The 15,180-nt window shown below is 34.4% G+C and overlaps 1 protein-coding gene across 2 annotated transcripts; it reads left to right on the top strand.

Moving 5' to 3' along the window:
• The first annotated feature begins 11,102 nt into the window (after positions 1–11,102).
• On the top strand, positions 11,103–12,949 carry LOC105165145 (putative calcium-binding protein CML18). Of its 2 annotated transcripts, none has more exons than XM_020694401.2 (2): positions 11,103–11,967; positions 12,439–12,949. In XM_020694401.2, exon 1 carries the CDS (start codon positions 11,449–11,451, stop codon positions 11,941–11,943), a length of 495 nt encoding a protein of 164 aa, XP_020550060.1. In that variant the 5' UTR covers positions 11,103–11,448; the 3' UTR covers positions 11,944–11,967; positions 12,439–12,949. The 2 variants fall into 2 exon arrangements, with proteins under 2 accessions (XP_020550060.1, XP_011082347.1); XM_011084045.3 differs by having other exon boundaries at positions 12,424–12,949.
• Positions 12,950–15,180: the final 2,231 nt, after the last annotated feature.

Here is a 15,180-nt window from a genome sequence, read left to right as displayed (position 1 = left end):
GAGGGAATGATTCCATTATATGGCGGTATAAGGATGGGCTAGCTACTATAGAGTCTCTTTTTCGATACCTAGACCCACCAGGACCCAAGGTAGGCTACTCCTCACCACTTTCGGGTTCCTCGAAGATTCCGTGACATACCTTCATCCTATGGCTCGCAATCCGGGAGAAGCTTTCCACGGTCGATAAACATGGCTCTCCCACACAGGCGTCTGTATATTGTGTGATGAGGGAGTGGCCGAATCACATAATCATTTGTTCTTCAGGTGTCGGTATTCTAGATGATGCTTACAAGTCCTTAGACAGTTTGTATGTTTTTGTTGGCCTAACCGTAACTGGCTAGGGGATATTACTTTGGCAGTAGCTAAATGGAGAGGGAAACACATCATAAATGTAGCATACAGGGCATTGCTTGCTTCTTGTGTTCATCACATATGGTGGGAATGCAATCTAGAACGATTTGAGCAGACGGATCGGACGGCTGACTCGCTAGGTTTCCTTATCTTAGAGGATGTTCGATAGAGAATATTGAGTGCTACACTACCTCCCTCTGTTACTTTTTGCGTGCTTTATAGATTATGGCGTATATCTTGGTCTGTCGAGGGAGAAACCACACTTTAAGCATTGTTGTATTGTACGGTTGTACCATTTACTTAATGAAATTTACATTTATCGGGAAAAAATAGAATAAAATAGTTGAGAAAAAAGGAAGTAGAAGGAGGAGGAGAACTGAAATGGGGAGGGAAAGGAAAAAAGTGATAATTTTTTTTCAAATTGTTGGTATAATTGGAATAGGAGTAAATTTCAAATACTTCCCCTTGTTTGGAACTAAAAAAACATATTGAGAAGAAAAAACTAATTTGTAATTTTACTAAACAACCCTTCTCATTTTTTACAAAAAAATAAATAAATTAATATTATACTAATATAATTTTAGTATATCAAAAATTTTAAAACTTTATTAATAAAAATATTTATCAAATAAGAATAAGAATATTTTTATAAAAATATCTATTAGAATGAGTATTATTCATTTATTCTAAACTGTTTAGTTTAATTAAATAAAAATTACTAACAAGATTGCTTATCTGATTGTTGACTTAGATGCAGTAGTTTTCCAGCTATTTTGTTATCTTTTCTATGGCAATAAAAATAAAAACTGGATTTTTTTACCTTATAGTTTCACTTTTTCGCCCAATTTTGTAGAAACAAAATTGGACTCTGAAGGGGTTTCATATCCATCGAGTTTTACTTCATCGCTATCTCTTTCTCCTAACCAAACACCAAATTATCTCTTATACATTCATTTTTATTTCCACTTCTCTGATACTTCTACCTTTCACCACAACCAAACACACTCTAATAATAAAAATGAGTTTAAAAAAGCAATGAAAATTGACAGAGTGAATTTTATGTGTTTGATGTATCCACAAAGAGAGATTGACTATATTTGTAATCTGGGGGCGTGATTCAACACACTTCACACTAGAGTTCTTCTAAAAAAATTTTCAGCTCAACTAATGAGAGAATGGGATGGGGTATTTATACTAGTAGGAATTTGTGCTATTTAGGATAGGTAAGGATAAAGTACTACTTTATCCCTCACCTGCCCCTATTACATGATTGAGTTTCATTGACTAGGACTATTTTGGTAATTTGTCGTGCCATGTTGATTTGTTAGGTTGACCTTGAACCTTCATTTCTGAAAATATCCTTCTTTCCTACCATCAGTGTAATTTGTTTATCTTCCATCGACAACCCCCCAATTCTTAAAATATCTCCTGGGATATTTATGCTTTATAGTGAATTTTGACTCTTTTGTGGGCTTAGCTTGCCTTAAGGACTAATTAGGTTGATGCATGTGTATTCTTGATGCAACAATTGTCTGGTTCACTCTTGTGAATTAATTTCTTTCTCTTCTTTGTGTAAACTATCTTCATGGATATGAGAGGTATATCAAAAAAAAATTTCTCTTCTCCTTCTAGCATTATTATCGATTTCTTTCTTTATGTTGCGTCGTGTCAATTCATCTTCTTATAAAATCAACGTACTTGGGGATTTCTTAGGTATCCATCAGGGTTGGATCGCAATATTTTGAAGAAAAATATTAAGAGTGGAGAGTTGTCGTCAAAATGGGGTGTCGTCACCGCTGGAAGGAAGGGAAAACGTTCGGCCTCTTCTCTCCCCTTGAACCTCTCTTTTTTGCGACGCCTTGTCTTCAGGAAGGGAAACGCTTATCCTCATTTATCTCCTTGGGGCTATTCTCCTCGAGATGACACACTTCAAGGAAGAGGAAGTTCTTGGCCTCCTCTCTCCTCTTGATCCTCTTTATTGTGATGGCTCATCTTCAAGAAAGGGATACTGTTGTCCACCTTTTTCTCCTTTGGGTTTCTCCTCAAAAAGGAGGAGACATTTGACCTCCTTCATCTCCTTAGGCCATCTCCTTGAAATGACATGCTTCAAAGAGGAGAAGGTGCTCAACCTCAGCTATCCCTTTGAACCTTTCTTCTTTACGATGAGTTCTCCTCCAGGAGACGGGGGGCAGGGGGTAGGGGTGTTTAACCTTTTCTCTTCTTGAAGTCCTCCTCTTCGAGATGATTCTCCTGCAAGAGGAGGGCCTGCTTGACCTTTTCTCCTCATGAAACTTTCTTCATGATGACTCTCCTCCAAGATGGGGGAGTGCTTAACCTCCTCTCTCCTCTTGAGATTCTCCTTCAAGAAGCAAAGGTGTTTGACCTTTTCTCTCCTCTTGAGGTTTTCCTATTTTTGATGACTCTTCCTCTAAGAGGGGAAGGTGCTTGATCTTCTCTCACCTCTTGAAATTCTCTTTGGTGACTCTCCTCCAAGAGAGGGAGGTGCTTAACCTCATCTCTCCTCTTGAAAGTCTCTACCAAGAGAGAAAGGTACTTGACCTCCTCTTTCCTCTTGAGGCTTTTCTTCAGAATGACTCTCTTCCACGAGGCCGAGGTGCTTAACCTCCTATCTCTTCTTGAGGTTCTCCTCTTGAGTTCTCCTCCAAGATGGTGAGGTGTTTAACCTCCTCTCCCCTTTGAGGTTCTCCTCTTCCGAATGAATTTCCTCCAAGAGGGGGAGGTGCTTGACCTCCTCTTTCCTTATGAGGTTCCCTTCTTTTGGATGACTCTCATTCTAGAGGGGGACGTGCTTGACCTCCCCTCTCCTCTTAAGGTTCTTCCTCTTCCGGATGACTCTCCTCCAAGACGGGAATGTGCTTGACCTTTTCTCACCGCTTGAGGTTCTCCTCATCCATTCTAGTCTTGAACGGTTGTAGGACTTCTTCTTGGGGTGCGTGCTCAAAGATCCCTTCAAGTAATTTCCATTTCCATCACATTACCAATAAGTTCCATATGTAAAACAAACTCACCTGAACTTACTTTATAGATTATGTGAAGCTTCTTTTGGTCCAGTCCTATCCGGTTAAGGATTCTTCCAATTCCTCCAATCTTAAATCCGTCATATGGGTTGATCTTGTTGCATGATTCTTTCCATAGTTTTGTTTAACACTCCCATTTTGGAAAAGAATCCTGACAGGCTTTTAGAAGTTTGAATCCTATCTCCCTCGTTATATTTATTTTGACTCGATTGAAGATCTATCCAAATTAGTTTCTATTTCCTCCTCATAGATGCTTTCGAATTGGTAAATGGGTACCAAATCTCCATAGTAGACTGCATCTAGAATGTCATCCGTGACTTCAGATTTTCTCAATTCACCACATTTCTATAGGCAATCGGGAGAGATATGTCCTCTTGCTCCACAGGTCCAGCAATTGCAGTCTTTTGAAACTTTCATTGGCTCGGGTATAGGTCCGTCTGAAAGTTATCCTTGTAGGGGTTCTTCCTATGGATCTTGCATCTGTTCGTCTAGATCCTTTGGATGAAGCCCTTGTTGGTCCTTTTTTCTATCTAGATTTGTATGATCAGGCCTTTGACTTGGACTACCATAATCTCTACCGGGAGAAAGTTCTTTTGGAACTCCTAGAGTAGGAGACACTATTTTGCTTCCTCCTCTTCCTTGGCTTGCTCGATTCTCTTATAGTAGTTGGAAAATCATTGTTATCATAACAGAGAGGATTTTGTTTGATCTTACCTCTCAGTTTTTTCATGTTTTTGTAGATAGATGCTTGATAACCCCAATCATTCAGTTTGTCTGTAAGGAAACACATCCTCCTTGCAACTGAATCTAGTTGTCCTTCAGGTACTTTGTATGACTGGATCAATATTTCCCTCCATGGACTGCATTTCTTTGTGAAAAATATTGGACCTGCTATTTCTGTTGCTACTCCATTCTGAAAAAAAATACTTGTGAAATCAATAGATATATTCGTCTATTTCCCAAATACTTCTTAATTTAAGGATGAAGAGAGCTTGTGCATGTCGCTTCTTTTGAATCTTTGGTAAGAATGCTGGCTTTGGTATCCTCTGGGGTATTATCCCGTTCAATCTTCACAAATCCCTCCAAGCTTAACTCCACAAGTTTTATGAAGTTTTTCTTATCGAGTTCTAAGGTAGTTGCTGCTATCTTGATGGCTGCAACCCATTCATCTATCAATTTCTCGGTATTCCAAAAATTGATAACATCCGGTTAAGTATAGCGACAATATGGATGCAAAGGCTGAAGCATGGTTCTTGCCCAAGGTGTATTTTCAGGCACTCTTCTTGAATTTCTCTTCGTGGATTCTTTTAGCCTGATTTTCACGAATGTTGGAGTGGCGTTAATGTGAAAATCCACACTTTCGCTCATTGGATGATCCTATGAAGGATCATTGAAACATGTGCTTTCCTCCAACTGTGGTTGTGTTGGAGTGATTTTATTGGTTTTGATATTGACTAAATCCACAACCCGAGTTAGGAAAAAAATTCCGTCAATTCTTGCAAATCTGATAGATCTGCTCTCGTCACCTCTATTACTTTATAAATCTAATGGATGCGATGATCAAATCTTCTCTGGTCTTCAGCTTTGGAATCTCCGTGGCCTTCCCCTTCTAATGTAGAAGCAGTACTGTTCCAAGGGCATCCCTGATTCATTCTTGTCCGGATTTTCATATCTCAAGGCTCTCCCTTTGATTTCTTTTTAGATCTGCAATTTTTTACTTTAGATCTGCAAGGTTCTTGTGTAGATTGGGAAGGATCTTGAGGATCTCATCCACCTTCTAAACCAAGGTTTCTATTTTCATAGGTATATGATTTAACCTATGTCCATAGTCGTGAGTCGTCTTTTGTATTTCTATCAAACCTTGGGAGATTTTCGAGGTATTCGGCTCGAATTCTTTCAAGTCAGTTCCTTTAATCATAATTTTTAGAACTGTAACTAAGCAGGAATTTACCCGTTCTGCCTCTCTTGGCTGGGATTCTACCATGGACTTCAGTGGTGTATAAATGCCTCACCCTACTTCCTAGTAGTATCTGTCGAACTTGAAAATTCCTTAACCATTCTTGTTTTTCTTCTGGCGTGAGAAGATTTGGGTCAATCCTCTTGGAACCGTTGTAACATTTGTCAAAAATATCCATAAGAAATTCCCTTCTTTGTACTTCCAAAATCTGAAAATATTGTTGTTTTCATCGTAACTCGAACTTTCGGTCGATTTCATTTTCTCTCAAAGAGTTTCCTCCATTAGTGGATAAATAATATCTAAATATAATATAAACATACTTTCAATAAACCTAGGCTCTGATACCATTCTAGACGAGCATGTGCTAAGATTGTGCATTAGAATACAAATAATTGAAAATTAGGAAAGGGTGAAACCATCCATAATTTTGCCAGATTCGTGCAGAGGACTAAAATTGTGACCTATTTTGGAATTTTCTGGACTAAAATTACTAATTGAAAAACGCCTGGACCACGAGTGCCACCACCACTAAAAAACTGGACTAAAATTGCATTTATCCCTTAACAAAATTATAGCTACACACCTTAAGCGGTGTTAGTATAATATTTTTCAGTGTAAATTATATTTTGACATTCAAACTATGCCTGTTTTCTTCATTAGGCATCTAAATTTTTTAAAATTGAGATGATAAGTTGAAACAAAAAAAAATTTATATATCAAAGTGTAAAAATAATTATAGTTCGAATGACAAAAATGATTAACCCTATTTTTTAAAAGATATTTGTGTAAGTTTTGCATTTGAATAAAATATGTAATTATAATTGCAACTATAATTTCAGGGAGTATAACTATAATTTTATTAAAAAAAAATGAGGTATTTGCATATTTTAACTTAATTTTAAAGAATGTTAGTATAATTTATCATTAAAAATATATATATTAATTATTGTAGTAATATGAAAATAATGTGGTAGCAATAAATGAAGGGGTAGCCATTCCTAATGTTTTCGTTTCTTGAATTCAGCACAGAGAAAAGCATGATTGATTTGATTGATACAAAGAGTGGAGGACCACTTCTTACTTCTTAGTTCTTTGTTTGTTTGTTAGGGTTACCGGTTTCAATAAAAAAACGGTTGACAAAGTCTAAATGAGACGTGTGCTTCTCTCACGTACTTCCCGCCATTTCTGCCGCTCATTAATTCTTCAACATCCAATTAATTATATTGACAACTCTTTTGGTTCAACGGGAGGAAAGACGAAGTGAGAATGGAAGGAAAAGTGAAAAGGTCATAGGAAAGAAAAAATATAAAAGTGAAGTAAATTTTAAATATTTTATTTTATTTGGAAATGAAAAATGGATTGATAATAAAATATTAATATTTGAAATTTTATTAATTAGCCATGCTCTTCATTTTATACTAAAAAAAATAATCAAGTTAATAAATTACTAAAATAATTTAAAGTTAGTAAGAATTTAAAAATTAAATTTTAAAACTTATTAATAAAGTTACTTATCAAATAAGAATAAAGATATTTTTTGATATGATTATCTTTTATCTTTTGTCAAAAAAAATATGTAGGTGCTATTAGTGAGAAAAGAAAAAAAAATTAGGAAAAATTATATATATGAAACCGTTGCATGTTTTTTGGTCTTCCAAGAGATCGGTGTTGCTCCCAAGAATATACAAAAACCAGTCAAGGATTTTCTGGTTTGCAAGCATCCTCCCCAATTTGCATCAGAGACGGCCATTAGTTTTAAAACATTATGAAATGAAAAGAAACTTGTGTCTGTACACCCCTTCAAATACTTCACCAAATGCACAACTGCATCCCAGTGGAGCTAGCAAGGTGCTTGTAGAGGCTGGCTAAGTTGTTGCACAACATATGACACATCTGGTCTGGTGGGGTTCAAGTATAACAGCCTTCCAACTAGCCTACGATATCTGGAGGGATCTGGCAGAGGATTAGCACCCTCTGAATTGAGCTCAATACCTATTAGCAATGGTTTATTCTTGTGTTTAGCCTGCATCAATCCCATATCCTTTACATGTCATTGACATACTTACCTTGTATAGCTAACAATCCTTGTGAGGATCTAGTTAACTCAATCCCAAGGAAATACTTGGTTGTCCCCAAATCCTTAATAGTTAACATATTATGCAGGTACTTCTTGACATCAACCAAATGCCTTTCTGAAAGGTGTTGTGAGTAATATGTCATCTACATACACCAACAACACAATGAAACCACTCTCTACAGATTTCTTGAATAAGCAATAATCATGTTTAGATTGCTTAAAACCAAAAGCCTCCATTTTTTTCTGTAAACATGTGGTTCCGTTCTCTTGAAGTTTGCTTCAATCTAAAAAGGGATTTCCTTAACTTGCACACATAACCTGGTTCTATCACGAATCCTTCTGGATGATCTATATATATATATATATATCTTCGTTTTAAGAAACATGCAAAAACACATTATTAGCATCTAAATGATGTATTGGCCACCCTTTGGATACTGCTATTGCCAAGAACACCCTCATAGTCACAACCTTGACCACTAGTGCAAAACAATCAGTGTAGTCCTCCCCTTCCACTTGGCTATATCCCTTGGCCACAAACCTAGCCTTATACCTCTCTATTGTGCCATTAGGTTTTAATTTCAACTTGTATATCCACTTTCATTTGCCCTTCTGCAGCCTTAACAATGTCCCACGTTTCATTATTTTCAAGTGCATTGATTTCTGTCCTCATAGCTTCTCTCCACTCCTCTGTGTGCTGAGTTTCTCAGTAATTTTTAGGCTCCTACAAGACAGATAGAAATTCTACAAATCACCTATGTGCAAGTGCTACTGAAGTAATTTGAATAGGTGGGCATTCCGTGGATGATGTGCATATAAAATCATTCAGCCAAGCAGGTTTGGAGGTGATTCTACCTGATATCCTTATCTATGGCTCATGCAAGGCTTGAGGCTTTGTTTTAGTGGGTATACCAGCCTCATTTTCAACATTTTTATGGCTCTCATCTTGTACAGCAATTAGAGGTAAGGGACAGGCTAGATCACTGCATTCTATGGAGCCAAAACGAAATATATTTTCATGAAATGTGACATCTCTAGTAACAAAAGTAGTTTGAGTTTCCAAATTATAGACTTTGTGCCTGAAGAAGAAGATGGAGGCAGCTCGTCTGAAGTCACATTTTGAAGAAAACGTTTTTATTAATACGTTTCTTTAAGTTAGTCAGGGTAGTTAAGTTAGTTGGATTTTTTTTTCTCTCTGTCATGTTCTTCAGCTAATTAAGTTGAATTGTTCAGTTCTGTATAATCTGCAAAAAGGATTTTCTCCCTTGTTTCAAGATTGATTAATAATATCTTCTTGCTGCTTTAATTAGTTAGAGTTTTTGTCTTGGTTTCTTGAAGTTCTTCATCAGTTCTCAACCATAAATTGGAAAACACCCTTTGAACTATTATACAATAAATCTGCAACATACTCACACTTAAGAACTTTTGGATGTTTATGCTATGCATCTAATAACTTGTCTAATAAGGGAAAGTTTGACTTTTCATTCTTAGGTTTAGTCATGGAATTGTATCGTATACACATTAGAAAAAAAAATGAGTATTGGTAACAATTTTAATAGTTATGAATTAAAAATTATGGTGAATAATTTTTATTGATCACGGTTAAGTAAAATTGATGTAAAAACATAAATTTTCACCAAGAAAAAGTTATTTGCTATGGTTAAGAGCCATGGTTAAAATATTTGACATGGCAAATGTTTTAGTCATCCTTGCAGATACCATAGCCAACAACCATTGCATGGTCGTGGTCAATGACTATTTGCTACGGCTATTTTATTTTTAACCATGACAATTAACCTTGATTAAATGCTGCATTGTTTGTAGTGACATAAATAGCAACAATTTTTTTATAAAAAAATCAAGGAATGTTCGCCATAATGTTATAATCTCACTTAAAATTATAACGTGGTTGAACTGATTTCCGTTCTACCTTTAATAATAACTAGGATAAATTATGTTGACATTATTTGAGATAAGACAAAATATACAAAATAATTACTGCTACACCTTTTGAAATTATAGTTGTATTATACAAACACTTCTTAAAAAGCACCCCTGAAAAATATTACACTTCCTCAGGAGGTGTAACTGTATTTATAAAAAATATAAAAATATTTGTATAATTTAGCCTAACCTTAGGGGCCGACAATATAACAGTAATCACACAAAATTTTTTATATGCATGTGTTTATCAAATCAAATGAAGTGATTAAGGACAAAGTAATTGTCAAAAATAGATTGGTACATGACTATATATTTATAGAACTAAAATTGCAACTCATCCATATTTATAAAACTAAAATTATAATTTTTTTCTAAGAAAGATGGTTTTTTTATAAAATAAAATGTATATATATTTATATTTGAGAATATTTTAATAAATATATTTATTTGCCAACCCAAGTTAGTTGTATTAAGTCACCAACACTTAATGGCACATACAACATAAAATGAACAAAATGCTTCTTTTTTTTAAAAAAAAAAAAGTGTCTAAAATTGGGATGACAATAGAGCAGTTAACGGAGAACTGCAGTTTATCTATGTGATATGATAAATGAGTAAAATATTTTTCTGTAAAAAATAAAATAATAATTTACCTCTCTATTAATACTATCGATAGGGGATAATTTGCTTTATCTTTTCAAACACAATGGGATAATTTACTATTTTTTTTTTATAAAAAGATATTTACTCATTTTACATATTACGAGATAAATTACTTTTAATTCGGCAGTAACTATGGAATAGAGTTACTACAACAAACATTATCACATAATAAATAAATATTAAAACTTATTATACAAAGACAAAAAAAGGATAACAACTCCAATATATATACACACACGCACGGTGTCATTATTGAAGTACTACCAACTTATAAGATTATTGACTTTATTACTATTTATTATTAAGATCCAACTTTGCAAGGAAATTAATTGCGTTTATTTGGAATTTCATCTTCTCTCATTTTATCGCATTTTAAGGGGGGAAAAAAAGAAAAGAAAGAGATTAAATGACTTTGGTTGAAATATATTATTTTTTTTAGTATATGATTGAAAATAAAATAATAATGTAATATAAATAATTGATGATGTGATTGACCGTAGTTAATAGTAATTGAAATATTGCTTTGACATCAGAGTTTTTAAATTTTTATACTTGATCAACACAATCAAACAAGAAAATATGTGAATTATTTGACAGATAAGGATAGTCTAAATACTTGAATTTTTTAAGATTGAGTATTTGTTTCATTTTATGTAAAATTATTGCTATCAGTAATATAATATTAATATATTGAATGAAATATTAATGTATTAATTAATCACTTAATTTATTGAAATATTAGATATTATTCGGGTGAATAGCAATTTATTCCCCTGTGATATTGAAAATGAACACATTACCTCCCTATGAAAAAAAATATAGCAATTTACCCCATATACTTTTAGAATTAAAAACATAGGGAGATAAACTATTGTATTTTAAAAAATACAGTGACGTAAATCGCTATTTATTTTTTTCATAAGAGAGTAATTTCTTATTTGCGGTATCATAAGGGGTTACTTGCATTTTTTCGGATATTATTCTATACTTACAATTTTGAAAAAAAAAAAAAATTCCATTCCTTTTCTTTTATTATTATTATTTGGAAATTTCATTCCTTTTCCCGATTCAAATGGATCCAATTAATTCATAATTGTCATCACCTGCAACGCTCCAAGAAATGGGTCATTGACGAAAACCCAACTACAAACCAAACTGCACGCACATTCAGTTATCTTTGGTCAAAACCAAAACTGATTCTCGGGAGTTTAAAAGAAGAAAAGATCAGCTGCGGTTCGAGAAATCAAAATCCAGTCCGAGTGTTCATCGATTGCCGCGGAAGAAGTGAACAAGAAAAGGAGAGGACCCATTTTTCAGAGAAGCATTTGATCGATCAGTTACAGGACAAAAGATTGAAAATTTGTGATTTTTGGAAGGATTGGGAGAGAGCCCACTCGTGTTTTTTGATTGAGAAAAGTATGGGCAGTAAGGAAGCGGCGGTGAAGTTAGACGACGAGCAGATAGCCGACCTGCGAGAAATTTTCCGGTCGTTCGACAGAAACAACGACGGCAGCCTGACGCAGCTCGAGCTGGGATCCCTGCTGCGATCGCTCGGGTTGAAGCCCAGCCCTGATCAGCTGGAGGCGCTTATTCAGAAGGCGGACACGAACAGTAATGGGTTAGTGGAGTTCTCTGAGTTCGTGGCGCTGGTGGCGCCGGACCTCCTGCCGGCGAAGTCTCCGTACACAGAGGAACAGTTGAAGCACCTGTTCAGGATGTTTGATAGAGATGGGAATGGTTATATCACTGCGGCCGAGCTGGCCCATTCCATGGCTAAGCTCGGGCATGCGCTGACGGCGGAGGAGCTGACCGGAATGATAAGGGAGGCGGACACTGACGGCGATGGGAGGATAAGTTTTCAGGAGTTTTCCCAGGCGATTACTTCTGCTGCCTTTGATAATTCTTGGGCTTGATTGATTCGAATTCGGTTTCGTTAGGTATGAGTTTGATCATGTGGAGTTTGGCTTCCTGGATTGAATTGTTTCATGTCCTGATATTTGTTTCAAGAATTGAGATAGATTAATGTTGTTATATGTTGGACTAAACGAATTTCTTGGCTGAAAATGTTTGAAGAAGATGATGGAAATTTCTACATAAAGTTACACTCTTTTTATCAAAAACGACTACAAGGAAATAGAGTTTGGTGATTAGAATTCTGTTTTATATTTAATTTGTGTACAAAATTATATGATTATTAACAGATGTTTAGGCAATTGAAAGAACATATTATATGATGATATTCAAGTTAATATTTACAGCCAATTTAGTGTAAAGGGTTGTAAGAACTTGTTGTGTTTGCTGATGGATGTGAGAGAGCTGATGTTTCATTCTAACCTGCCAAGAACCTGTCTTTTTCTGGTAATCATAATCTATTACGCGTTTCATGAATTCAGATCTTGGGTGGTTAGGTTGTCTGCATTTGCTGTTGGTTTAAGGACGTGTCTGAGTGCGACCAAACAACGCTCTGGATGAAAATGCTTGAATTTAGTGAACGAGTTTAGCAGGCAAAAATGCAACTTTGCTCCGATGGGTATTGGAGGATGGCACTTTTGATTTCTTTCATATTTATAATTGAGGCAAATGCTAAATTCATCGATAATTAGAGCATGTTTGACAGATGACATCTTTGATTTGCCGACTAGTTTTGCTTGACGAAAAAATTAAAAAGACACAAAATTAACTAGATTACGTGTAAGATATGTGATAATTTTTCAATCAACTGAGCTTTTCCCATTTTATAGTTGCATTTTTCCCATTTTAGAGCGGTGTTGGTGGATGTGAAAGATGATGTTTTGTAGTTACGTGCCGATTCTGGCTGGAAATATGTTATGTATTTAAAGAGCTTAAATAGGCTGAGCTCCTTAGATTCTCAGATTTTGTTGTTGAAAGACTCAGATAACATACTTTCTGGTGAAAGTGTTGAAAGATAATGATGAATTGATGTGTATTTTGTGGATGTGAGAGATGTGTCGAATTCTGAGCTGTTGAATATCTGCATTCAGAATGGACAATAGATAAAAAGGGTAAAAAGCAATTTAGCCCGTGTGTTCTCAGAAAAGATTAAAAAACCCTTGTAATGAATAAATTATTAAAAAATCTCTTTGTGAAAAAAAAAAAAAACAAAATACCCCTTTGGTTAGGATTTATGATATATTCGCCCATTTTTAAGTTTTTTTTTTTTAATTTGAATAATTACATTTATTCCTTTTATTATAAATAATTAAATCTATACTTTTATATATATGTAAAAGCATGAATATCTTATGTGTTTGTCCTTATTGTAAAAAGACGTTTATATTCTTATTTAAATAATTTTTTAAATAATAAATTAAAATTAGTTCTAGAAGATAAAATTCTATCAAAAGAAGACTATTTAAGAGTTCTCATTTCTCTAAATTATTTGACACTAATAATAAAATATATCCATCCAATGAAAAGGCAAATACTATTTCTACATGATTAATTTTTAGAATTTACTTTTAAGGGTAAATTACAACTACCTCTATTGAGATTTGACATAATTACGAATACCTTCTCGTTGTTTGAAAAATTACAAATACCCCCCTCAAATGAAAAATAATTATGTAATTCCTAAATGGTGATATGGACATTACTATTTCCCCTTGTTGTATTTTTAACATAAAAAATATTTGAAAAAATGTAAAAGAATTTGAGGGTATCTGAAATAAATAATCTATAGGAATTCTAATTCATAAAAATATTTTTAAAAATTACAAAATATATATAAAATTATAATTTATAATCTAAAAGAGCATTTTGCTCAGTTTCACTACAAAAATTGGATGAAAATCTAATGAAATGGAGTCATTGTTAGACGAACGTTGAAATCAAGGAGTATTTATAATTTTCAAACAACAAAGTGGTATTTGTAATGATGCACAATCTCAGGGGAGGTGGTTGTAATTTACCCTATTTTAAAATATTAAAAATAGTAATTTAGGCACAGTAAAATTTAAAGTGAATGGCATTATAATTATATATAAAGTCCCAATATAAACTTCAACAATTAAATATATATATATATATATATATATATAAAATAAATATTCTAAAATTTTAAATAAAAATTACCAATCCAATTAAATTAGAAATACTTTTGAAAATATTGGAACGGGTGACTTCTAACTAATTGATTTAGAAAAAATTATACTTTTTTATCCCATATGTTAGACTTGGGTGACTTGTTAGGTTCACCATTAGCTAGACCTGAATGTGTGTGACTAACATAATTAATTAAATTTATTTTAATTATTTATTTATAATTAACCTATAATCAGCAATAACATGTTACCATGGGTGCCCGTCTAACAACAATCCATGACACTAGAGATTAAGTGAATACTAGCATAAACATTTAGGCTTCAAGTTTCATATGGGTACTGTCTTACTGTCAACCGTCTCCTCACCTTAGCTTAGGGCATGGAATTGGGCATCGATTCCTATTATTGACTAGGCATCTATATTTCATACTCGATATGTGTTTACTCTACAGTTTGTTGTAGGAAATCCCTTCTCACTAAATCAATCATTGTGGCCATAAATTTAAAGAGTCTAAACAATTTCAAAGAGCATAGGAGATCTCGCTGTCACAATACTTACAGGGGAGAGATCCTTTATTGAAAACCACCGTCATGGCTACATAGTTCAATTGCACTGGACAAAGCTTATGATGACTGATACAGTCATCACTCGCAAGGTCCAAGATTCAGTCTTCGTATGCACGCAACTGTCATGATTCCTCAAGTCCAAGGACAAAATTCCCGTACTTCATAACCAAGAATTCCAATCATACGGACCAAGCCCTCAAGGTTCCATATGACAATTCTCGCGAATCAGTTCAGTCAGTCGACTACCTTACCAACTAGCCTACTGAAACTGCATAGACAACCTACATCTCTTGCCGACGAAACATGATTGCAATACTTAGTGAAAGTCTCTATAAGTCACTCGATACTCTGTCTCGAGGTCCGCGACTTGAAATATTTCAGATCGACCTATAAAAGTTGGTTTGATAGCTGTCAACCTATGTGCAACCCAACTCCATGGGTTTTAACCTTTCGGTCTGCAGGTATTCTATTATGACATTAAAACACCGTTTAATGTAATGAAGGGAGTGGAGTCGACCAGGG

Source organism: Sesamum indicum, linkage group LG6 (genome assembly GCF_026168435.1).
Source record: "Sesamum indicum cultivar Baizhima isolate 11 linkage group LG6, ASM2616843v1, whole genome shotgun sequence".
Lineage (NCBI taxonomy): Eukaryota > Viridiplantae > Streptophyta > Magnoliopsida > Lamiales > Pedaliaceae > Sesamum > Sesamum indicum.
Note: the sequence above shows the minus strand (reverse complement) of the source record. Positions and strands in the feature narration are given on the sequence as shown.